This window comes from Lycium ferocissimum, chromosome 8 (assembly GCF_029784015.1).
Source record: "Lycium ferocissimum isolate CSIRO_LF1 chromosome 8, AGI_CSIRO_Lferr_CH_V1, whole genome shotgun sequence".
NCBI classification, from domain to species: Eukaryota; Viridiplantae; Streptophyta; class Magnoliopsida; order Solanales; family Solanaceae; genus Lycium; species Lycium ferocissimum.
Window position 1 is genome coordinate 30214035 of NC_081349.1, and position 27227 is coordinate 30241261.

Consider the following 27227-nt stretch of genomic DNA (forward strand, 5'->3'; position numbering starts at 1 on the left):
TGTTTAAAATTTTTCGTATGCGATACAAACTTTGTAACATGTATTTTGGAATAAACGTGCCACGCAAGTTGCTAGAGACTAGTATTTTATACAATAAACCAAAGCAATATAAAGAAAAAGTTGGTCTACCTGGTTTAACGAGAAAAAAAGAACAAAGAAAAATTTCCAAATATTAAGAGAAAGTGACTCTTGAATTGGGTTTATCTGAGTAGGAGAAATCTAAAAATATAAAGACTAAAAAGAAAAGCAAAAAGGAACAGATTTGGCACAAGAAACCAAGACTAGTATTTTAGTTTTGCATAGGGAAGAGAGATTGGAATTCTAAAGTGAGATTTCCTAATGGCATAAAGTTAAGTGTTTGGTTGTTTTTAGGAAGTGATGTTCTATTCCCCACACACTATCTTTTCTTATCACATTTTGCTTTATGACTACTTACCCTTTTACCGGTCTTATTGTTTGGCTGCTCAGTCTCTCCCCAAAAGGATTTTCTTCCTTAATACCCAAGTAAGGTTTGATTAACAAACAATAGCCATTTTAAGCAAGTATTAAGTTTCAGAAATTTTCTGGATAATTGTGGTGTCCGAATAAAGCTTGCATGCAACTAATTCTACAAGATACGTACTACCTCTCACTAACATAGATATAAGCTAATTCTTCCAAGCGGGGAATAAATCACTTAGGGTTTTTGCCTCCCTCGAAATTTAAACTTAAGATCTCATCATACTCAACTTACTTTATTGATCACTAGGTCAATACCTTGGGTGTGTATTAAGTCTCAACTGAGTGTATTTTCTGGGATTTTAAAAATGTCAAGATTAGTAGTTTTAAAAGTGAAAAATGAAAAAAGCGATGAGATCTGTGAGATTTGAAGCGAAAAGCAAGAAGTGACGTGCACAACTAACATAAAATTTGAAAATACAAAACATATACAAATTAATACGATAATAATCAAATTGCAATTAATAACTAATCCAAACATCCAATGTACAATGATGTCGATACTAATCTAACTCTACAAAATTGAGATCCATTTTTCGCTTGGATCACTTTGCGTCTCATTGTTTGAAGCGCACACTTCTCTGATGCGTATAGCTTCATCCATGAAGGAACAATCACTTAAAGCGACAAAGCGATGCGTTTGAATAGCACTGTCTGAGAGATGATGTGGCAAGCTGACTGCAAGTCCAGGTGGCAAACATTAGTCCTTGATTAGAAGATCAATGCACAAGTAATGATACAAATAATAAGGGAAACAAGTGAAAAAAAGATGCTTAGCTTCTCAAGGATGTTGTTCCAAGAACCCTTTATTCATCCTAGTTGGATTCTTTTTTAACAGCCTTAATTTTTGCTTTACCTGCAATATTCATGATTGGGGTGAATCTAAAAACTCATCTACAGATTCTGGGGCCCTCCAAAATCCTATTAAAAAAATAAATCAGTCAGTATATATATACACACACAAGAATGGATCACATAAACAGGACTCCAAATATTTGAACTGCTTAGTGTCTTTTTACCTAAAGACAACTGATTTTTTCCCTGTTTCTCAAAAGAAGCACAATGGTTTTCATTAGTAATAAGCCATTTGTGCTTCTCATTTGCATAGGGCTCTTAGTTGTTCATCCAGAGAAAGCTTCTTCACTTACAAGTTCAGATTTTTCTTTGAGATGGAGCGCACAACAATTTGAGCTGATGACGTCGAAGAGTCGGCGTATGCTTAAGGGATTAGTTAAAAATGAATTGAATACTGGCACCAAATCAGCACCAGTAAGCAAAAGTTTTGATCCGAATGGCTCGAGCAAACGAACAGTTCGAAAAGGATCAGATCCAATCCACAATAGGTCTTGAAGGATCAGCTCATAATATTACATATGTGTTTTATGAGCTTAAGGTTTTGACAGGGATATCTGTATATAATCAAAGAGTTATGAGAGATTATCTTTCAAAATAGCATTCAAGGCCTACTAACACTGTTGTGTTAACATGAATACAGGATGAAGTACAATACCAATGATGTCTCTTTAAAATCTCTTCAATTTCCTGTAATATTTCTTTTCTCTTTTTTTCCTTTGAAACTTCGATATTTTCATCAATTTGAATTCATTATTGCTTAGTTTGCACAAGATGTATGATATTTGTTGCTCCAGTTCCTTCTTAAAGATGTGATTCTTGTTTTATCCTAATAAGGAATTAGAATAGGATTTGTACTTTCACATTGGTTAAATAGCGGGACCAAAATTCAGTTTTAGCAATCTGAATGATATAGTCAGTTCAAAAAGAATGTTACTATTCATATAGTTGATAATTAGAATGCTCAAAAGTATGGATGTTGGTTCAGTTCCCATTGCCATTGTTCGTAATTAGAAGCTGGTGGCTGACTATCAAGTGATACACTTACTTTCCCAGGTTTAATGAAAGTTTACCAACATGACTAAGCCTTAATCCCAACTAGTTGTATTACCAGCATGGATCTTTTTTACTTGCATTGTTGTGTTATGTTCTTTGCTAACTCTGCATAAATATCAAGACACCATATGCCTTTTCAGGCAACTTCCTTCCACGTGAATTTTTGTTTACTGCATGTCCTTCTACACCATCAAGCATCCTGGTTATCACCTATAGACCGGTACATTTGTAGGTCTGTATTTCACGATCAAACTAATATCATACGGCATGTTCTCATTTTATTCTCAATATGTTCAGTTTGTGCCTTCTGTCGATTTTTCTCTTGCTAATCTTGTATGCCAAGTTGGAAAAAATTTGTATGCCAACACACCATCTTTAACATCCACAACTTTTACGACACTTATTTTGTTGATACGTTAAGTGTTGGAAGTCGGATGCTCTGTCTCATATAATGTTGCTAATCTCTATATAAAATTTGATTTTCAGTCTAGTAGGTATCTATATTCGTATAGAATAGGACTCCTCCATTTCAACCATTTACTTAAATAAATATAAGGCCAACATTCTCTCATCTCAAGGGAAGTTAAATGTACTTTTGAGAGAGAGACAGAGAGGGAAGCTAAATGCTGATGCACATAATTTACTAGCTTGTCTGATTCAGTTATTTCAGTGTAATTCACTGAAGGCTCAACTTAATCAGGTTACACATAACAATTCTGAAAGATGCACAAGACTATGAATTCCTGATTTCTATGATTTAACACAAATCAGTTTCTGAGACAATAAGAGAGGATTACTTGGAATCCTGGACATGCTGAGGGTCTACCGGAAACAGCCTCTCTACCTCCCAAGGACGGGGTAAGGTCTGCGTACACTTTATCTTCTCCAGACCCCACTTTGTGGGATCGCACTGGGTATGTTGTTGTTGTTTGTGGGATCGCACTAGGTATGTTGTTGTTGTTGTTGTTACTTGGAATCCTGGACAAATTTGTAAAGAGAATCAGATTTTGGGATTTGTGATAAAGAAAAGTAAGCTGATGAAAGATAAAACACAGGAAGTTGTATCATCAAAAGGTCTCTGTTGAGTGGGGACCAAACAAGATCAATAAATAAGTAAGATCTCTGATGAATTACCCTGCTGTCAAAAGCTATTGAAATTGGTAATCAACACAAAGATGTGAGTTTAGTGGGATTAACTAGAAGATTTTCACAAGGAAAATATACAATTTGACAATTTTTTTATTAGAACATTATGAAAAAGGTGATAAATCAAGAAGCTTTCAACCTACTTAATATTCAGAAAACTGATGTTCAACTTAATATTAGCCAAAGCTAGAAGATTGGGGAGGTAATTCTATTTGTAAAACTGGTATGATTTTACTTTTACATGCCCCTTAAACCAACTACTCCCATCATTTATGCTAAATTCCAATAAGATGTGTCAAAACTCTAAAAACATGTGTAAAAGCTGCAAAAAAAAAAAAAAACTTTGTTTCATTAGACCAGTCAATAAAGGTACAATAGAGTAGTTGATCCCCACCCTTTTCAGTAAAAAAGCACTGAGTTGCATCAGAAATGATGAACAGAGCAAACTAAAGCTTCTAGATTGGATGCACCTATACCTTCTACCTTAGGCTTGTATTTTAAGTTTGCACTTGTACTTACAGAAGAACTGTGAAAGCTGTGGTACTTTGTGCTCGCTGACTTTAAACATAAAAGTCGTTCAACATTTCAACTCAGATAGTATTTGTATGTTTGGCAAATACCAGAATCAAATGCATATAGGTTATACGAGGTGAAATTGAAGGAATGCTGCAGTTATTCCCGATATATAATGATCAAATAGTACTTTTGTTAAATTGTATTAAGGTGACTAGCCTAGATAATCCTAGTCAGATTCTTTTATAACATCCTTAATTTGCTTTAGCTGCAGGTTTATGATTGGGGTGAATCTAAGCTCCTCTACAGATTCTGAGCTGATGTTGAAGAGTCAGCGTATGCGCTAAAGGAGTTTTTTACAAGGGAGTTGAACACTTTTCATCCAAATCTCTCAAGCAAGCGAAGAGTTCGTAAAAAAATGAGATCCTTCAACACAAACATTTGACCTTCTCATCGGTTTAAATACATTATTGCTTAGTTTGTTCAATATGTATGAAGTAGTTATTTTACTTCTTCCTCAAAGAATAACGCTTGTTTTATCCCGACAAGAATTTAGAGTCACTCGAGCATTTGTACTCTCAGATTCTAAATGTAATGAACTTTCATAAGATAATTTCTTCTGCTCCTACTTCTCTTTCTCCATTGTTATTGATCAAAGAAACGTAACGAAGTCAAATTCTCATTACTTTCTCACTTATATTTGGCAGAGTTTAATCAAAATTTCAACTAATAAATAAGCTCTCTAGCTACTCACTAACTGTTATTGAAAACTGAGTTCAGCTTTCTGTTGGCTATAGCTCAAAGCATGGTGGCATACATTTATTTATGACGTAGGTGTGTTTGTGTCTTTCTGATATGCTTCTTATCAGAAATGGATGGCACGGTGTGGACAAAAGCCATCAATTCAGACTCGGTCAAGAGATCATTACATTTAGAAGTTATTTTCTTATTTACTTGTAATTGCATTTTGTTTGTAAGCTTATGCTCGACCTGATTTCCTTCATCGCGGGATAAGACTGGCACTAATTAAAAAGTCACTTCAGGATAGATGCTTTACTGCTATATGTTCTTGGGAATTTTACAATTATAGCACATGATTATTGTTTAAGATGAACGAGAGGAAGGGTTTTCCAAGTTGAGAATATAAACTGGCAATTGGTAGGAAAAAGAAAAAGGTATACAGCAAAACCTAATCAGTAGTACTTAGGTTACTTGATTGCATCAGTGTGTTGTTTCATATTTAAAATTAAAACTACATGAGGGCTGAGGCCAATTACACAGATAGCCGCTCAAACTTGGCACGAAATGTCAATTAGACACTTTTGAACTTTCTTAGTGATCATTCAGATACCTCTGCTAAGAAAAAGTTCAAAGTTAAAAATAGCACCCTTACATGTGATACCCAAACTCTCTCAACAGCTAGCACGTAAGGCGCATGCTACGAACCATGCATCCCCACCAGACAACGACTGATAGACGCATCTGGTTAACCAAAATTAATTGTTGTGTGCAATCTAATCAGATAGACCTTCTGTCCCAGCTTATAGTAACCAGCTCCTCCACCTTCTTTTAAAATCATCTGCAAAACCAACAATTTGTGGACGTAGTTATTACAACCAATCATCTTGCTTTGCCTTAACCTGAGAATATTACCGTTGCTAGAGGCTCAAGTGTACCCTGCCCTGAGGAGTTATAAGGCGGTGATGATAGACGAAATGATGGGATATAAACTGATAGAACACACTAATATATGGTGTCTACAGAAAAAACCTGATGGAGAAAAGAAAAATGGCATATTTGGAATAGCATCTGAAAGTGATATTATAACGAGTTTACTTTTCCTTGCCATTCAAAACAAACTTTGCAGAAGGGCTCAATAGTGTGACATGATCTCCTTGTTTAACCTGTCAACAAGAGTAGTTCGTCACATAATAATGTGAAAATCCAATGGGAGCTGGGTAAGAATTGATTAAAGCAACTAAATATCAGCAACTCACTCTATGATGAGCTGATGTAAAATAGTATTGCCATGATCATAGGTCCTATGACATTTATGTTATTTTCATAGACTATGCGCTTTCCTAAAAGAAGCTTAATTTCTGTTATTTTCATCTGTTTATTCCATTTTAGTATACGAATATGTTAGGCTATATGTCACCACAACAATCTGAAGTAGGATAAATATTCAAAGATATGACATTTATTCACTAAATAATGCTGTAATTGGGTGGGCCTGACACAGGGCAAAATCAGATTTTGAATGAGATAGTCACCATTAGAGACGAATACAAAGAGATATTCGGGCTCACTTATGGATTTTTAAGCGGAAAATTAAATTTTCTTTTCTTGAAGGATGGAACAAACTATTCCAATTTACATATTAAAAAAAATTGAAATGCTAACTCACTTTAGTATTCTCTCCTTTTATCTTTAGTGTTTAGTTACGTATTAAAGTAGTGAGGGGCCTCCCCTTCATCTAAGTTTTCATCCAGGAAGCGGAAAACAGGAGGAAAGATCCTTCGCTTATTTTTTAGGCATGTCACGCTGCAGCAGTCCAATTAACAGCAAACTAACGTGTCTGATATCTGAAATTTATTTGTTGCTTTTCTTGCCTCAGTTTTTCTAATATACTCTGCTTAACAAGACAACTTTTTTCTATGAATTAAGATCTTAACGGAAAAATGTGCCAAGAAACATAAAAACAGCACAAAGTAGATCTTACTGCTTCCTTCCGTATGCCAAACACTGTAGGTACAATACCTTTCTCATCGGAATCATAGAGCACATAAGTCTTTTTTGAAGCAAAGACAGATTTCTAAAATATGCTATGTATATGAGTAAAAAAACCTAAGAGCATGCACCCACAACCAGCCAGCAGTATGTGGTGAATCAGCAGCTGCATTTTCAATAACCAAATGCAAGACCGACTAGAAATTTGCCTGCAGACGTAACTATGATATACCTGGTAAATGATGGTCTCGCTTACAGTGTCTTCAAACAAGCCACTCTATTTTGCTAATAAGGAAACAACATAAAAAGCAGCTTAATGTTTTCCTCCGCCGCCACCAACTTTATGACCTTTTTGTGCAACTCCTTTGGACACATTGTCCTTTCCCCTAGCTTTCTGGTACATGGCCATCACCTCTGCCTTCTTAGACTTCTTCTCATCCTTTGTCTTCTTTATCCTTTCCTTAATTTCATGAAGAGCGGCATCTCGAAATTCTGGCCTTTCAGTTCTTTTCTTCTGGATAACCTCCAAGGTTGCACCCACAATGGACATAGAGTAAGGCTTCTTGGTGGCACATTGCCTCTTCTTAACAGCTTCTAGTGCAATATCCTTCTTCTGCATAGATGTATAGGTAAGTTTGGATGGCTTCAGCTTGTTGTGGAAGCAGTGTTTGCATTTTGAGTTGACAAATAGGAACACTTGAGAATCTGAACGAATAAATCTGATGCCTCTCCCAGGGTAGAAACGACAAAGTTCGGTCTTGAGCACCATGGCTGATGCTGTTGCAAGCCCTCCCTTACAGTACCTCAATGGATTACACAGCACATAGTTTCTGTAGAACAAGAGTATACATTGACAAATAAGTATTTAAGCATAATGTAGGGCTGCTCAGCCAAGTAATTTTCACTTTTAAAGGAAATGCTGAAAATGATCAACTGATGTGGGTCCGTCCTAGATGAAGTAACTTACGCTGGAGCTTTGGTCTCAAACTTAAAGCACCGACTGTTCCTATAACTGTAATCCCTTCGTTAAGGCCTTCAGGTAAGAGATCCATGGTTGCTTTGTTAAATGAAGAATTCACTGCGAGAAAGCACATTACCTCAACTAATAGATAAATAGGTTAATCATATACCTCAATGTTCGCAGTTAAACATCTAAGATGAATGTAAAGCCTTACAATCAATAATAGCAAGTGACTGAACCAGGGAAGACAGCAAGCTTGTTTCTTTAATCTTTCCCTTACTCTTCTCATCATTACTCTTACCCTGAAAAGCAGGATCTCATAATTCAAATGCATCCTTCACAATCGAATTCTAATGTCTTAACAGCTTCAAAAGAAGTATTGCAGGTGGGGGTGTGACTTCAAACAGGATCACACAAGAAGTCGATGGAAACTGTGAAAAGTAAATTTAGAAAAACCACAGAGTTGCAAACTGATATCCCTTCCTTACTGCACGGTGCAGCGTACAACTTGATACATGGTCTCTTGTCTATGCTTTTTAGTTATTCCAACTCTGATTCTTTAATAACATGATCATAAAAATATGAAGCGCTAATTAGCAACAACTGAGAAGCTTGTGTTTTGAAAGATCCTATATGATAGAGCAGTTCATAAGTGAATCAGTTTTTTAAAGAAACTTACAATGGCACTGTTTTATTGTAGGTGGGGGTGTGACTTCATTGCATCAATTTTCTCCTGAAATTGGGTAGAAAATCATAAGGCACTTTCAAATATCTAAAAGACGAGTCTTACAAGGCTCGTGAAGAGCTAATACTGTACATCTAAATATCACGTTAAAATAACTATACAGGGACAAGATAGTAAGAACTACTTACTGCTTTCACGTATGCTTCTAATGACAGTAAAACATTATCGAGATTCCATCCTCCAGTCAGCAGAAAGGAAGTGAGATATGCACTTCCTAAGGCATCTACCAACCAGATGAAAAAGCTCAAAATTAAGACATACAATAATAGTACAGATAACATATCAAATATATGTCATTGTTTAAACTCTTTTTGTCAGAAATCTGAAATCCAGTTATAATTATTACTATCAAACAGTTAAAATCAACCTATAGCACATGAATTTCACTGGTAACATCCCACACTTTTAGACTGGTCATTGCAACTTATTACAAGACGTCATTTAATTGCTGAAGACTCAAATTCAAATTCCAGATGCTTAAAGTTACGTTTCATAATAAGACAAGACACATATCTTCTGATGTCTGGACCGCAGGTCTAATAAGCTTTACGCTTACCAAGATGCATCATTTCACTTGGTAGTCATTTCTATGTCGACATGCTTTAACAAACGTAGAATTCAGTCCTCACAATCTTTTACAATATTGTGCGCTATATTATATCGAAGATATCATCGATGATATATTATTTGTCTACACTTAATAAGTGTCTAACAATGTTTAACTCAGACTTATACCTTAACTGGAATGCACTCATGGCATGATCACACTTCAGTTAGATTCATGAGAAAATAGCAGCAGCTTTCTTGAGCTCAAGAGATAAACAACTACTACAATTTTGCTCCAAAATCAGGATAAGGTAAAAAATTACCACGCTAATACCAATTATCAGTTTCATATAAACACAGAACTAATACAAGTGTACTTGCACAACATATACAAAAATTTACCAGTAATAAGCAAATGCACAAATTTTACCGTATTTCTCCAACATCCTGATAAACAAATTACGGTGCTACTACCAATTATCAGTTTCATATACACACACAACTAATACAAGTGTACTTGCAAAACCAGTAATAAGCACAATGCACAAATTTTACCGTATTTCTTCAACATCCTGATAAACAAATTGCCATGCAACTACCAGTTATCAGTTTCACGTACAAACACAACTACTCCCTCCATCCCAATTTATGTGACACTTTTCGCTTTTCGAGAGTCAATTTGACTAAACTTTGAAGCTAAACTGGATTAGATTAACTCAATATTTTAAAATTAAAATTTATATATTTGAAAACTACATGAAAGATATTATAAATTGGGACTTTTCTTATATCAATTTGGTGAACAAAATAGTATATTCACCAAAATTCTTTCCTGTTTAAGCTCTAGCTCCGAGAGTTGTTTGATTTGGAATTGAAGTTGAAAAGCAAACAAACTAAACCCTACAACACAGAACAGAGCAGGAAACACCGAACAAACGCTAATGCCAAACTAATAACAAAAACACTACTCTAAGCTAATGCTAAACTAATAACAAAAACACTACTCTAAGCTAGATGAGAAACTAAAATACACAATTCAAAGAAAACGGAAAACAAGGCAGAGCACCAAAATGATAAAAATCAAAGCAAAAATTAAACGAACTACAAATCTAATGAGCGATTCGTCAACACGACGTATGTTAATGCGAGCTACTCCCCTTCGTCTTCTATCCTTAATGAAAGCTTCTAGATTTTTTTGTACACCATGATCAATTTCTTTTTCTTTTTTTTTTTTGAAATGAAGTGGTTATCTCTCCCTATATAGAGAGAGAGAGGAGTTGATTGGCTACAATTTGCATGTTTATAAAATGCAGGCGGATATGAGCTAGAGGCGAATTTACGTACTCCCTCCCTTCACTTTTATTTTTATTTGAAATAATAAATGAAGTGTGTATTTTACCCATATTAATGGATATATAATTGTATTGGATTTGAAAAATGATTTTGAATGAGTAATTAATGTTAAGGGTAAAACAGAAAAAAAAAAATTGTCTTATCTTTGATATGTGAAAAATGACAAGTAAAAATAAAAATCTATTTTATGAATATTGGACAAGTAAAAGTGAACGGAGGGAGTATAAAACTAACCTATGGTCACTCGATATATTATGAGTATAATTTTAAAAATATATCTAATAATATTTAAAGGAACACATGATCCAACCAGTGAGCGAGCTTTTTTTTTTTTTTTTTTTTTTTTTTTTTGCATACTGTATCAACGCTAATAGCTCAATTTTGTAAAAATTATAGCTACATTTTAGAAATATTATTTGTATGTTTACCACGTCGCGTAATTCTCCCTATTTATAATAGGGCGCCCTTTATAATAATATAAATAGTAATATAATATTAATAATAATAATAATAATATAAGTTTGTTTGTAGATACAGTTGTTATATTGGGAGGGTATCAGATATTGTATCAGGCGGGTATTATAATTGTATTAGCGCATATTGTATCAGCTGAAAATCGTGTGATGGTCTTCAGAGAACGATGAAGTAATCGTTCTTGATCCCTGGGAGAAGGTCGTTAAAACCAGACTAAACTTTGGAGACCCGTGCCTGGTGAACCTTTTGACGGCAATTTGTTTCTTGAACCAAAATAATACAAGTAATATCTTCGAGTTATGCCAAACCAAACGGTTTGGCATAAACTCGAAGATGCTACTTGAATTTTTTTTGAATTTTCTGCATGGTTGCTTGATGAGGATTCTCTGAGCTTTGAGTCTTGCTTAATATATATCATTAATTTAGAGAGCTTCGCGTATAAGATTATTGACATAAACTTTAATATTTAATGTTAGATCCATTTCTATACAACGTTATATATTAATAAGCTTAGTTGTCATATATTTTATGAGGAAACAAATCAAGGCTATTAATTAGTTGGAGACTTCGTTTGATGAATGACACTGTTTTGAATTTGGTAATTCCTCTATTACTATATTCGAGTTAATTTTTCTTGTGATTTTTTATTTTTAATGCTATAAAATAGTAATTAGTTAAATCCATCGATTAAGGTGAATGCATGATCAGTTTTAGAAGCTATAATAATTGTCACTAAAACATGTCTCTTTTACCGTTAATTATTGCATTTTTGCCGGCAATAATAAAAGGGGTAAGTTATGTTTGATATCACATTTCAAAGGTAGTTTTATTGGCAATAGTAATTGCCACTGAATAAAGACCGCTAAAAATAATTATTTTTAGCTGCTATAATATGGGTGTTTACCAAAGATAAATGCCACTAAAGGATTTGGCGATCCTGAATCCAATGACATTTAATCAATTGTTGGTTATTGTTTTTATCAGCAATATTTAGCTTAAAAGGAAAATGTATTGCCACTGAAAGCTTCTTTTGCTGCCATGTGAACACGACAATGAACATGATGAACATGATGAGCGCGTTGAACACGGTCTCGATATCTATCATACTAGTAAATTAGTGATCAAGCGATATGAAGGTATCTATAAAACATTTAAAGACTTTGAATGTATTACTAGTTTGTGTGACAAGCACTATTTGTGACACCAAATAGCAATTCCTTCTCAATTCCTGCGAGAAGTGGCAACTGATACCAATCAAATTGCATCTATTTTACCGTGCATGAGCTTGATACTCTCTATAAGAAATCTCTAACCTTTTATCGCCAATCAGGTATTAACTGTATGCAAGAAGGAAGGATCAAACGACATTTCCCTAATCCACCGTTGTGGTTTCAACCATGGCTTCCAATATATTGAACTTTAGTTTTGATTCCATGTTATATATGTTATTCAAGTTTTGGATGTTCAAATTATACTCATGAACTATTAAGTTAGGTCCAAGTTAATACTCATGTTATACAATGGTTCCGTCTGCTTTGTGGTCTTACATAGCTTTGTAACCTAATGTGATGGCTGAAACTTACTTTGCCCTTACTTATATTGGTGTGTTTCCTTGAGTGTTTATAATTGACACTACTTCTTAATGAATAATTGACACTATTTCTTACTCAATGAATATTAACAAAAAAGTGTTGTTAAGTTGTTTACAATTGACACTACTTATTACTCCATGAATAATCCAGTTTGATATTTCGATGAGTACAAATTGATGTTGAAACTAAAGATTATCGATCTTGGCCAGACTAAATATAAATATAGGGGTCCAAACAAATGTATATGAAAATCTCTTGGCCGCGAAGTGGTGTTTTCAAAACGGTTTGGGAAGATTATTGTAGAAACAAACTCAAGGTAAACCTTAATCAATATGATGCTTATACTAAACTGCTTCCATTAAAACTATACAGTATCTTCATTTAGCCCACCCTTCCACTAGAGATGACTTCAGTTTCTCCCGGACATAGCGACCCTATACTAAAATGCTTTTTCTATCGAGTATTTTAAAAGCAAAAAATATAGTCTTGTGTTGTATAGACGAATGCAATGATCCTTTTGCAAATCAAAGAAATCTATTTGTTTGTCATTAAAATACAAGGATCACAACATAGTTAAGGTGAAATCCCTTTCCTCAGGCCAAATGGCTTAGCCTTTGATAACCTCCTCAAATCTCTTGCAACTAGACCTTAAGTAGAGCTATTTGCATAGATGCTACTCACAAAGGTCATATTATCGGTGCATGAATTGGTTGAATTATTCTTTTTGCCACAAATAACTAGCTTTCAATTTATGATTTTTTTATAGAGTTTGGTGACCAAAATCTTCAACAGTAAGCAGGGATCAATTCAATTTTGTCTTCACCAAGTGTTTTGTCAAAAGAACTAGGATTCTTATCTCATCATTGGAGAACTCAAAGTCTCTACTATTAAGTTTTAAATATTGCATTATTTAAATTATAGGTAAAATACTAGCTGCAAGAATTAATCATCGATAAAACAAATAGGAAATTGTACACAGAACACTACTATAACAACATGAATTAGTGAGGGATAAATGCTTTAGCTAACCAACAAAATCCGTGTCTAGTCCTATTTAACGACTTATCAAGATGTCCTGTTAGCAATGCTATAATACAAAACATTATTGGATGATATAATAAAGAAAGATACGAAACAAAAAGATTACTCGATGACTATATGTATGAGTTTCCTTTAATTTAACAGAGATGATTATTGAGTGTATTGAGAAGTAAGATGACAGTTAAAATTTATTGAAGCAATACGATCTAATACGTCCAAACAAGCCCGATTACAATTCACTACAAAAAGAGCTCAAATTCCGGGGGTTAAATTTGCAATTAGCGGTGGTTAAAACCCCCGCAATTTGTTGTTGCAGCGGTCTTTAAAACCCCCCACAATAACTTGCGCCGCAATCAAATTGTGGGGCTTCTAAAAGAACCGTTGTAACCATTTTGCGGCGGTTGGAATAGCGGCGGTTTTACCAATCTGGTTCTTACATATTTTTTTTGTTTCATTTTGCGGGGGTTCTAACCTCCGTAATGTTTATTTTGTTTTATTTTTTACATTTCTTTTTGGAGGACCTGTAACTTTCAAAATAATTAATTTTTTATCAATAAGTTTTAACTAATTGTACATATATAGCATTATTTCATAATTGGACTTTGAACCTATCAAATCATCATTGAAATATAACAAACATCACTATTTATTTGAATCATAAACATGTTAAGCAATATCACAATTCAAACTCTCGGTACACCTTTATGTCCAAATAAGATAAGAAATGAAAATTTCTACTACATCTTCTCTATGTACAAAATGTTCAATTCAAATCGCTATTTTTCTATATATGTAACCTCCTTCTGGCACTTTACTTGTTTCAACAAGTAGACGTTGCGCAATAACAAGGTAAATCTTCAAATGATCACTGCTTCAGATAACGACGACAACATCTTTCATAGAATCCAAAAGCAAGTAGACTTTTTAGTCTGCCCCAACTAACAAAAAAGAATAATCATAGTAACATAGGACATGAACTTGACCTGAGTACTAAGTCTATATGTCATCAGATCAGATGATCCATCAGGAGGAGGTGTAAAAGATACGAGTCTATATGTCATCAGATCAAACGATCCCGAAACCCTTGTTGCAAAGAATAACCTTATCCAATCAGATTATCCACATCGAAACCGTAGAAACTCAAGATTTAGGGAAAATCGCAGAAAAGTATGACAATAAAAAACCTTGATGAGAATTATATCTCCATGGTGGCAGGACGTAGTGCAAAGAGCACGATTGGAGCCTTGTAATTTGCAGGGGTTAGCGCGACCTCCACAATTAAACCGCCGCAAAACTAACCTTTTTTTGTAGGCTTTTGCTATATGCTGGTATAGCTACTTGCATTTCCCTATTTCCAATTTTCAAATACCCATGATCAAGTACATACCAGGATATCTAACTCTGACGCTTCCATAGACACCTGAAATGGAGTCATTCACTGCAAGCTGAACCAAAAAAGCAAGTTCATCGGGAAAAGAAACATATCCAGGACACCCTCGGTAAAAAGTTATAGTGTATATATAGGGTAGATTTTCTGGGTTTATGTACATATATTAATTTTTGAATACCCTGAACAAATCCAAAAGGTTAGCCCAAGCAATCCAGGGTGTTCAAAATGTCTCTAGCATCCTAGGCTCAGTTCCCATTGACACCATTATTTTTTATATTTAGCTTTTGTTGTTTTTTCGAACCCCTTGAATGAAAATTTTGGATCCGCCACTGATGTTGTGGTTGCATCCAAGAACAAGAATCTCATATAAACAGTGAGATACAACATATCTCAAAGCTCACTAAGTTATTAAGCATTCCATACAATATGAACTATTGATGCTCCTAAAACCAATCTTGTAGAAAGAACATTGAAATGAGGGCTTACCGCATCAACAACAATCTCCAACATATCGAACAAGATCCTCTACAAATAGAATTTCAGTACCTTGAGAGTTGATATGGATAAATGCTCTATACAGAGTTAACTTGAGAATTGATATGGAAGAGTATCTATTTCAAATTCTTGAGAAATATGTAAAATCATACAGTAAATGAGAAACTTAAACAACATCTCTTTCTGTCTGTTCCTCTTTAAAACTCCTTCATTGACCTGAAGCTGATTTAATACAGTTCTCATACTATGATCTGGGCATTTGCCAAATCGCTGTGAAAAATTAAAGTTAATTTTTTTGGAAGAACAAAAATATCATAGATATTTAAAAGAGTTTCTAGAAAGTTATAATATAATATCTTTGATATATATTGTATTTAGGAATTGTCTAGAAATTCTAGACACTTAGATATTTATAGTTGAGGATAGAATTATCTAGAATAGTCTAGTGTAGGATCTTGGATAATTATCCTAAAGAAAAATCTAGATATTCTAGAGTAGTGGTAGGGGATAAAGATTTATTAGTTTTTTTTCTTATGGATGTATCTAGAATAATATCTAGAAGATCCCTAGACAAGTATAAATAGGAGTGACATTAGGCATTTGTAATCAAGCCAAGCCAAACCAACCCCAATTGTAAGTCATTTAAGCCAATTTAAGAAAGTCTTTCTTCCATAATCAAATTCTCCTTTTTCATAGCTTCCTCTTCTTTAGTTGAATCTTCCGATCTTAGTTACTGATCTTGGGCTGCGAAGGTTTCTCCGATTTACTTTTCTTCGCTATATTTCTCTACATGGTATCGTAGCCTTAGCCATAGCCGTAGGTTGGCTTCGGATTTTATTTCAAGATCGGGTTAGTGGTAGATTCAACTCGGTTTCTCTAAATGGATTTAAGCGGTATGTTAATGGACCGGGATGGAGTTGTTGAATCGGTCTAATTACAAGGTATGGAAGACATGTATGGAGTCATACCTTGTGGGAGAGGATTTGTGGGATGTTGTTAATGGTAGTTACACAAGTCCTCCTATTGACGGACCGAAAAATAGCCGACGCATACAAGAAGTGGAAGCAGCATTAATGCGAAAGCGGAGTTCATCCTAAAGAGGTCCATTTCTCACAACTTATTTGATCATATTATTAGGTGCAAATCAGCCTGGGCGAGATATGGAGGACCCTCGATCGGCGTTCAACAAGAAGGATTTAAGCCCGCCGCAAATATCGGAGAATGAATTGGCGAACACCACTCAAGGTAATCTTTCTATTGCCGAGTATTTTTTTGAGGATTAAGAACTTATGTTCGAGATTTCTTTATTAAATACGGATGAGGCTATCTCTCGAAGCACGAATGAGAAGAATTATCATTCGTGGTCCGAAGCTCGAATATATTCTTTTGTTACATCAATTCAAGGATGGGCTCAACAACCATCCTTGAGGAGTTTGAGAATTTGTTGTCATCACAGGAGCTACTAGCCAAACGTATGGCTAGTGTGTCTATCAAAGAAGGAAGGAAATGCTTTCAGTGCTTACAAGGAATTTTAAAGGAAGACCAAAGCAAAGTAGCTCAAGAGAGATGACACATTCTCAATTCCATGAGGGGTCAAGCTCGCCAAGACAGAAGGAAGAGTCTTCTAATAATGGCAAGAAGACTATTAAATGTTATCGATGTGGTGAAGTAGGACACATAAAAAGATTTTGCCGAGCCAAGGAAAGCTACATGGCTCAAACTGAGAGAGCTCCCGGGCAGAAGAAGATTGGGAAGGTGCTTTGTAGCCGAGACTCGAGTAGTAGATGCCTTAGCTTCTCTCAATTTCGAAAGAGGGCCGGATCGTGGATTCGGATATAATACGGTCCATTACGGGAGAAGGAAGACACCGGTGTCATCAAAAAGCAAGAAGATTCCAATGACGTTCAGACTAGTGACGTGGTAGCCGCTATCGAGGAAATCAACGGTTGCATCTTAAAATTAGTAATAAAAGTCCGGACGTGGAGGATGTTGAAGTAGAACCCGAGCGTGAAGGTTCTAAAACTATATATGAAAATGGTGACCATTCTAGAGAAAGCATCGAGGGAGTCGTAGTGGAAGTTGAGGTCTCGGCCAATCATCCGCCATATATCGTACTCAATCACTAGCTCGATCAAATACCGAAAGCGTACGGAGAAGCCGGGTCAAATAAATGAAGAAGAGGTTGACGTCAAGGCTCGATTTCATATGGAGAGACAGATAACATGGTTCTCGGATGCTCCGAAGTCGACAAACAGTTCATTGACGAGCTGAAAAAGGATTCTAGTGTGGATCCTACGGTAGTGCTGAGTCTTCGCAGGAAATTAATGGTCAGATCGTCACCGACTCAGGTGCTTCTCCAAATAACACAATTGTCAAGGACCTAAGAGAAAGGGGGAGTCTGGAAACTCAAGAATGTGAAACTCAAAGATGAAGATGATTCACGTGGTTCGCAAAGGCCAATAAGAAATAGTGGCAAGATCGCTCGCTACGTAGATGAAAATTTTATCAAGGCATATTCATGTTTCTTGAGGCCCAATTATCGCCGGAAAACCATCATCATTTGAAGAAGGAAGAAGTGTCGGAAAACATTGCCGAGATCTTCACCAAGGCACGTCCAAAAGATTCGTCCGAGTTCTTCCACGACAAGTTCGGATAGCTTCCAAAAAAATTACTTTAAGAGGGAGTGTGAAAAATTAAAGTTAATTTTTTGAAGAACAAAAATATCATAGATATTTAAAAGAGTTTCTAGAAAGTTATAATATAATATCTTTGATATATATTGTATTTAGGAATTGTTCAGAAATTCCTAGACACTTAGATATTTATAGTTGAGGATGAATTATCTAGAATAGTCACTAGATCTCTGGATAATTATCCTAAAGAAAAATCTAGATATTCTAGTGAGAGTAGGGGATAAAGATGATTAGTTTTTTCTTATGGATGTATCTGTAAATATCTGAAGATCCCTAGACAAGTATAAATAGGAGTGACATTAGGCATTTGTAATCAAGCCAAGCCAAACCAACCCCAATTGTAAGTCATTTAAGCCAATTTAAGAAAGTCTTTCTTCCATAATCAAATTCTCCTTTTCATAGCTTCCTCTTCTTTAGTTGAATCTTCCGATCTTAGTTACGATCTTGGGCTAGCAGAAGGTTTCTCCGATTTACTTTTCTTCTGCTATATTTCTCTACAATCGCTTCAATTCTGCACAAGCAGCCTTGATTGGTCTTCAGAATCATGTCTCTAAAAGACTCTCCAGTGTCATATTGAAAGTTAACATGGTTGGAGTCACTCTTAATACCATGGAAATTATATGATGATATCCTATGAATTAGACAGATCATTCAGGAGAATGTCAATACATTCAGGAGAATGTCAATACTAGCAGGAAACAATTTAATCCTAAATACAACATGTTACCAAGAGATATCTTCCAACACCATAATCAGATCCGCCTCTAACTAACGCTCTATCATTTGATTAATTTATGCATGATTAAGTTACAAAACTAATAGATAGAAAAATGAAATATTAATTACAACAGAGGTTTGGAAGGCATCAACGGACAGCAAGAATTTGTTAGCTTTACTTCCCAATAGAAGGTCCGGCGACAATCAATAACTGAAATGAAAGCATCCCAGACCCGAAACGAATAGTGAATACAAATCAATAACTGAAAAGGAATCTCATATTACATCTCTGAAATCTATGGCTCTCTCATAAAATCAAATCCTATCAATATAACTTAGGAAAATACACATCGAGCATTGAATAACAAATCAAAGAAGTACAACACGACAAAGGGATTGAATTTACAGTGAAATCAAATGAATAAAGTAAAACGAACATACCAGACAGCCAGATCGTACCATTTGTAGTTCCATTATCAAACACCACATTGACCCTCAGAACATAGAAACTAATATCATATATCTCAAATAACAAAACAACTAACAAGTTAATCTAATCAACCAAAAAATCAATTACTAGAAAAGTTCTCCATGTAAAAACTCGAGATTTAGGGAAAATACCAAAAAGTATGATAGTTAAAAACCTTAAATGAAAATTGTATATCCGTGGTGGAAGGACGAGGCGATCAGAGCCTTCTTTTGCTCCACAATCACCGATCAAAACTTTCTAGACAAAAAATAAAATTAAATTAAATCTCCAAACTTTATAGAAACAATTCAAAATTAAGAATAACTCAGTTGATTTACCAATTGAAAAGGTGACTCATCTTTAAATTGAGAGAGATAAGGGTTTGGAGAAAATAATGAAGAGGTTTTGTTACGGAGCGTTGGCGAAAAATAAAAGGGTCTACTATTGAAACATTAGACATTTGCTAAGCATTTCCGTTTGTCTAGGTTTAACTGCTCCTACCTAATTACTTATTTGTATCAAACTAGGATTCCTACCCGTCTGGGATTTCTTGCTTATAAATAGATCATCCGTAATTGGTCTTGATCGTCCAACAAAAAAAAAAAAAAAAAAGCGTACGCCTAGGGTTTGAAAAGTTGAAAGACATAGTTGGTTCACCCGTAAGGGCTATTAATTAGCCCGTTAACCCATTAGTTTTTACTCCTCTAAAAACCCTGGTACTAGCCTAACGGCAAGGGTTTTTACATACCAAAGGATCCTATCTCTTCATGGAAGGGATTTTTTGATTGTGGAAACAAGGGAATTTATCTACTTTTATTACTACACACTTTAATGGCCCTTAGCAGCAAATGGCAAGAAGACATCCTGAAAGAAATCATGGGGATGATAGTGAAAAAAATAAGCATCGGTGACTACGTACGGATGACTGCCGTTTGCAAGTCATGGAGATCAATGCTTGTTCATCATAAGCCATCACATGATGTTGAAGTCCCTTGGCTTTTGCAGATCAAAGATTGTACGTATAACGATCATATAGGATTCAACTTCTATAGCTTGTCGGAGAGCCGGTTTTACTCTTTTAAACTGCCTAATTGTATCTTGAATAAATACCCTAAAGTAGCTCACGGCGCTACATTCTGTTGTGCCACTTCTAATGGTTGGTTGGTTCTTGTTGCTGGACCTAGCCATAACCCTGACATGTTCCTTTTCGACCCTATTTCCGAAATCGATGTCAAACTTCCACCATTGACCACATTAACATCCTTCCCATATTTTGAGCACAATAGAATCCCAACCGTATTAATGGTCAATATGGTTCACGTATTTTCAATCTTGGATGATTCGACCAGAAATCTCATAGTCGTCGCGACTTTTATGGACGTGTCAAATCATGGAGAAATCTTGGCATTCTGTAATTGTGACATTGGAGTTACAGAAGAAGAGAGATCGTGGGAAATATTTGATGCTAATAGAGGAATCTGCTATGAAACCATGTTATTTCACAATGGTGTGTTATACACTTGTGTTTCATGTGGCGTTGATGACGATTTTAACATTTTTAAGGACAAGCGAATTAGTGACGAGATCAATCATGTTGTCGTTCTCAAGACTGGTTGTTGCGAGGTGAAGATGAAATTAATCAATATAGTAAAACGCAACACCGCTCATCATCTTCGGCCTGATTGTGATGGTGATGTATATTTGGCTAAGTCAATCACGGGAGAGCTGCTTATCATTTGGGAGAAAACAGTTCCACTTTTTGAACATGACGATGAGAATGGCAATGAGCATGATCTCAAAATCTATCATACTAGTAAATTAATGTTCGAGCGATATGAAGGTTTCTACAAAACAGGTAAAGACTTTGAATCTATCACTAGTTTGGGCAATCAAACACTATTTGTGTCACCAAATGGCAATTCCTTCTCAGTTCCTGCAAGAAGTGGCAATGGATTGCAAGCAAATTGCATCTATTTTACTGTGGATGCACTTGATACTCTCTCCGAGAAATCGCTAGCCCTTTATCGCCAATCAGGTATTTACTGTATGCAAGAAGGAAGGATCAAACGACCTTTCCCTAACCCACCATTGTGGTTTCAACCACGGCTTCCGGTTGAACTTTAGTATTGATTCCATGTTTATCTATGTCATTCAAGTTTTGGATGTTCAAATTAGACTCATGAACTGTTAAGTTCGGTCCAAGTTGATACTCATGTTTATATGTGTTTTAATTTGCTCCATCTGCCTTAGGGTCTTACGTAGCTTTGTAACCTAATTTGATGGCTGAAACTTACTTTGCCTTATTTATATTGGTGTGTTTCCTTGAGTGTTTATAATTGACACTACTTCTTACTTAATGAATATTAACAAAAAAGTCAAAGTGTTGTTAAATTGTTTATAATTGACACTCTTCTTAATTACTCCATGAATAATCCAGTTTGATGTCGCGATGAGTAGAAATTGATGTTGAAACTAAAGATTATCGATCTTGGCAAGACTAAATACATATATAGGGGGGTCCAAACAAATGTATATGCAAATCTCTTGGCCGTGAAGTGGTGTTTTCAAAACAATTTGAGAAGATTATTGTAGAAACGGAGTCAAGGTAAGTATATAGATACAAGTGCTTAAAGAAAAGTTGAACACACTTAATTTACAAATTCAAGTGTATCTATTTCACTAGTCATTCGTGTAATTTTATGCAATAGCAATTATCTTTTGGTGGTATTTTTTGAGCGGAGATATCGATTGTTATAGTGGTCATATTATCGATTTGGCCAGGGATGAACGACATAGATGAGAAAAAAAATGTATCATATTTCGAGATTCAAGGGTAAATATGGGTTATTTCTCATTGTCCAAAGGCAAACTCGAGCCTTTTTACCTTAAGTATTAGTTAAACAATTCGCAAGCTTAGCGGGAAATACATAAATAACCAAACAAAAAGAAACCGATTAGTGAAAAAAGATAAAACAATCTTAATTCCTATAACCAGCTTTAAGCACAAAATTTGGCTAAAGTCGATTGTATATTCAACACCACTAGATAGACTACTTAAGTTGTGCAAAAAGCAGGATATTCGACCATGGAAAAGCTCTTTGGCTGAAACCAGCTCAACGCATGCATATTTACAATAACATTGCTTGAAATAACGGCTTCAACAAGGAGCAGCCCACCATTTTTTTCAATAACTTGTCGAAGCTGTACATAATTTCCAGCTGCCAAACCAAAATTCCGCCGCACTCCCACCGCAAATTCACTAGTAAGAAACAAGTTTTGGGCAGTTTCTTGATGCGAAATGGTACAACACCTACATCTCGATGGGAAAGAATAACCCATTCGCCAAATCTCATCATCTGTAGGTACTTTAAATTTCCACAATTTTGTGAATGGGATTGGCTAATGGGTAATAAGACCAAAATTTGATTTAGGGAGAATATGACCATCATAGAATGACAGAACCAGAGCATATATATCTTTACCAATTACGTCCCAGCTAGCCTGTACAACCTGAGGGACCAAAAACACACCTCAAGGACCCGAGGGACCAAAAATGCTACTCCGACTAATTATCCTTTTTAAAATAGTTAAGTCTTAAATACCCACTAGCAATGTATACGTATCTATAAAACCACAAATGCACAGTTTTCAAACCTTGATCACACCGAATATATACTAGTGAGAAATTTACAAAGTTCAGCCAAAATGTCGAACATGTCTCAGCTCAAGCCTAATCGTGGATCTTGCAATGGGATTTCTGCCAACTTTTCTCGATAATTAATCCCATTGGTGTTGGATTTAGTACAGCTTCGACACCTGAAGAAATCCCGAGGAACCAAAAAGATGTGGCTAAACACCTATATATAGCGATCAAGCAGATTATCAAGCTACATGGGATTAACAAAGTTGGTCTTTCACTGTTAAAGTATAGTTCGGCTACTCGATCAAATCTACCCTTTTTTCAGACAAAATCAATCAACATTCAGAAGGAAGTATCTTATTACAATCAGATCACCACCCTATATTTGCAGATCTTAGCAGACAATTTCATGTACAAGTAACCTGTGTGAGGAATGAGGACTATATGCGAACAACATGCACAGAATTCACTAATTTGTTGATTGGCATTTAGAAGCTTTTCTTCCATCATTTAGGTAAGGCTGGAAACTCCTAAAAACTTCCTCATATGTTGGCCTCTTGTAGTCTACAACCTGTCATTTTTTAGGACCACAAAGCTCCAAGTTAGCTTTTTGACATACATAAATATGTATAAAGTATAAAACTGGCTAGCCGCTTTGGAAAATACCTGCTCAATTATTTCTTCTAGTCTTGCCCACTTCCACTCTGAGAAGTCTGCCTCTGCTTCACCAGTTGCTAAGTTGATCTCATTTTCATAGTTGGTAAATCGCAGAAGGAACCAGTCAGCGATATTTTCAAAAAATTACTATGCATTCACGAGAACAGAAATGTGTCGTGTTGGCAGAAAACTAGACACAGGTTATAGAGAATAATTGTGCAAATGCTATTATACTTCTTCATCAAGTGATGGATGAATCCAAAACATCACCAAGTAAAAATCAGCATCTGATGCTGATCTTTTAGTACAAGTACTTGCTGCAGTGTGAAAGAAATTGATGCAGAATCTTCATTTTACAATAAGCAGAAGTGGGAAATCTACATAGATCCTTCACTTTCCTTGACATACTTGTATCGAATGAGTTCGACACGGGTATGAGTACTTCGTGTGGTTCATCTAAATTTAAAAACCAGCAGAAAAATACATCTACCCATTTGGGATAGTTGTAACATCTCCCACTTCCACTCTGAGAAGTCTGCCTCTGCTTCTAAGAAGTATAACAGAAGGAAAAAGGGCTGAACATGAATGCATCTACCATCCATCAAAGACCACAGTTATGACCATCTACCATCCCTCATCTAGTTTAATTAACTTAAGCGGACAAAGGCCAGTCAAATAAAGCAAATGATTATAGGAACATCACAAGCATATTTCTCAGTAATGCCAAAGTAACCGAAGAAGTATCCGCTGTTTATGGGTCTAAATGATATGCTACCCATTTTCCCACCCTCTAGTATATGTTCATGTCTTTCTTTTTCTTTTTTTTTTTTTTTTCTTTTTTTTTTTCTCTAGTCTATGCACGACGCTTTATTTTTGTTAAAAGCTGGAGCAAGTATATCCCTCTATATGCTCATCTTTGCCCAAGATCATATCATGTAGTATTTCCCCGGGGAAAGCAAATATAATTGTTAAAGGTATAAGTTTTACATTCAAACCAAACACTATGTTTGGTTCAAGGATCAAAAAAGAAAACCAGGATGGGGGAACCGTTGATTTCAGTACCCTGTGGGGAAGGTTTATCTCTAGACTTTTCAACTTCATTTGGGAAATGTAAGTTATCGACCTCCTATTTGTGATCTACAATCAAAGGGCTGCAAAAGTTGTATCCATTCTAAGTAGTGGAGACAACTAGCCCCTGCTCCTGTTATATATCCTCTCCTGCTAACCCTTTCCCTTTCACCCAACTAACAATAAAAAAGACGGTATGTAAGCATTTAATAAGACTTCCCAATAGATAGTGTATCTTGAAATATATTGCATCCATTGTGAGGGAAGATTGCAATACCGAATGCCAAAGACTATTCATTTATGTAATTCCAAGTGACATGGGTTGAACAAGTTATTATGCTTGCCTTGTCTTCTACACTTGTTTTCTCATTCTACTGAATGTTTTCTTTTAATAAAGCCTTAACCGTTTCCTCTTTACTGTAAGCTTTGCCCCACATTCAATCATTTGTCAGATAGCATTAATCGTAAATCATCGACAAAAAGAAAACGAGACAGAAGGATAAGAAACCGCCTTGAAGAGGAGGCGAGGCTGGGGGAGTAACTAAAAGGAAAATACAATAAATATTTCCCATTCATCAAGAATATAGACAGATTCACTGACAAACAAGATGTAACCTTATTTACAAACTTAGACCTATCCTTCAACAGCTTTTCCGCAAGCTTATGCTTCGACCTAGAAAATACTGTTGACATCTTGGAAGAAAGAAAATTGTTAAACCTGCATGACGTTAGAGGGGTTAAATATTAGTATTCAAGTTAAACAAAAAAAAAAAAAAAAAAAAAGGAGAGACTCGATCAGGGAGAATTAATATAGCTATAAAAATATCAATATCAGTACCTCGTATTCTCACTCACATAGTTCCTATATCCTCTCTGAGCTTCAAATATTAACGCACTTCTCACTTGAACACTGGAAAAGGTAAAAAAGATCACCCATTAGATAGGAAAAGGCGAAAGGGGGCGTACCAATACAATAGAAGTAGGTGAAAGTGCCATGTGGTACCAGCTGGATGAATAATAGACATCAAATTCAAGTGTAAAACTGTTGTTCTATATGGGGTTTTAATTCATTTCGTTTTTCAAAGGATTAAACTGCTCTTGGAACAGAGATTAGAGAGTAGTGAAAGAAAAAATCTTTGAACTTTGGGTACTAGACTAGACTAGACTAGACTAGACTAGCAGGGTCTAGGCATATAAGAGAAAATTTGGGTGAGAGACCCATTTTCGAATCGGAAAAGGGTCATATTCACCCTTGTGCTTTCAAAAAAAGCGTTAAATATACCCTTCGTTTAAGTATAGAGCTATAAATATCCTTATCGTTATACATTTGGATCATTTTTGCCCTCAACCTAACGGACCATCAGGTCCCACCAATAAAAGGGACGCGTGAAGGGCATTGACACACATAACATTTCAGCTCATTTATCAAAACCCGACCCTTACCATAACCCATTATTATCCTTGAGAATCACCAGAACACAAATTGAAATATTCTCCTTTTTTATACTATCTTCCTTGTTTTGCTACTAAAAACAAACAGCCTTCTAAAGAACCAAGAACCATCAGGGAAAATGGTTGAAAGATGGATTAACAAATGAGAATAAAAAAAAGACTATTCGTTTCTTTCTGTGTCGAAACTTTGTTCTTTGCTCAACTGTAATGATATGTGATTAAACCATACTTATATTAAACAAGTAGTATAAAATTAACTATAAAAAAGATCATATTTCAACTATGTGAAGCAACGCGAAGGTTATGCCCATGAAATTTTTTTAATCATTCAATGCAATCTCACATTAATTTATTTTTTTTAAATTATGTGATATGACTTTGTAAATTGTAATAGAAAATCAAAGGAAAAAATGTTTCCGTTGACGTTCCTTGAATATGAAAACTTCAATTTAACCACTTTTAAATAATATTTGTTTAGTATATTCTAGTACTATTTTATTTTAATTATATATTTCTTAATTTTTTTTTTTTTTTGGTAAATAACTGATTGTATATTACCAAGTGTAGGAATTACAAAGCATGAAAACAAGTACTGACAGCCCTCAGCCTTGTGTGTGACCTCCTATTTATCCTTCTCATCTACTATATTCCTAGCAAATGCAAAATACATTACGGATAGTAATTCGCCTCCTCATGATTCTTTCTAATCTAGGCTTCGTTGCCCCTCTTACATGTATTTCCCGCACCACTATACGTACTATAGCATCCACTCGTCTCCCTTTTGCTTCGAAAATTCGAGGTTCCGCTCTTGCCGTACGAAGTATACCGCAAAGAAGAAAGGTCATTCTATAGAGCTCGCCTTGTCGTCGCTTCCTCCCCATGGTGCTCCAAGGCCCATTGCACTTCATCTTCCCATCCCATTTACCTGCCTGTTGATATGCCGCCGCTGAAGAATTCGCCCAGACTTGCTCAAAGCAAATGGGCATTTGAAGAAGAGGTGATCACATGAGTCAATTCCATTGTCACATAGTACACCACGTTGTCCACACATCCCCAATCCCAATCGTCCTTCGTGCGTAGCCTTCCATGGAGGGCAAGGAACAAGATAAAATCCATTTAGGACAGGACTCATTATTACA

At 35.4% G+C, this 27227-nt stretch overlaps 1 protein-coding gene and 1 long non-coding RNA gene across 6 annotated transcripts in view; both read right to left on the reverse strand.

Annotated features, from left to right (window-relative positions):
- Positions 1 to 898: 898 nt before the first annotated feature.
- On the reverse strand, positions 899 to 5800 carry LOC132067951 (uncharacterized). Its single transcript, XR_009417267.1, has 4 exons — positions 5459 to 5800; positions 3204 to 3384; positions 1355 to 1419; positions 899 to 1176 (listed from the first exon to the last, which is right to left on the reverse strand). It is a non-coding gene; the product is annotated as an uncharacterized LOC132067951 (long non-coding RNA).
- A 1308-nt stretch (positions 5801 to 7108) lies between these two features.
- LOC132067950 (large ribosomal subunit protein eL24-like) overlaps positions 7109 to 27227 on the reverse strand; it is a 30178-nt gene continuing 10059 nt past the window's right edge. Inside the window, exons 1-5 of one of the 5 annotated variants that reach the window (XM_059461374.1) lie at positions 8630 to 10019; positions 8436 to 8489; positions 7971 to 8058; positions 7763 to 7873; positions 7109 to 7625 (exon numbers count right to left, since the gene is read on the reverse strand). In XM_059461374.1, the coding sequence (XP_059317357.1) occupies positions 7109 to 7564 (456 nt within the window). In that variant the 5' untranslated portion in view covers positions 7565 to 7625; positions 7763 to 7873; positions 7971 to 8058; positions 8436 to 8489; positions 8630 to 10019. Of the gene's footprint in view, positions 7626 to 7762; positions 8059 to 8435; positions 8490 to 8629; positions 10020 to 27227 lie in introns of those variants that run through there. The other 4 variants (XM_059461375.1, XM_059461376.1, XM_059461377.1 and 1 more) reach the window with 4 other exon arrangements.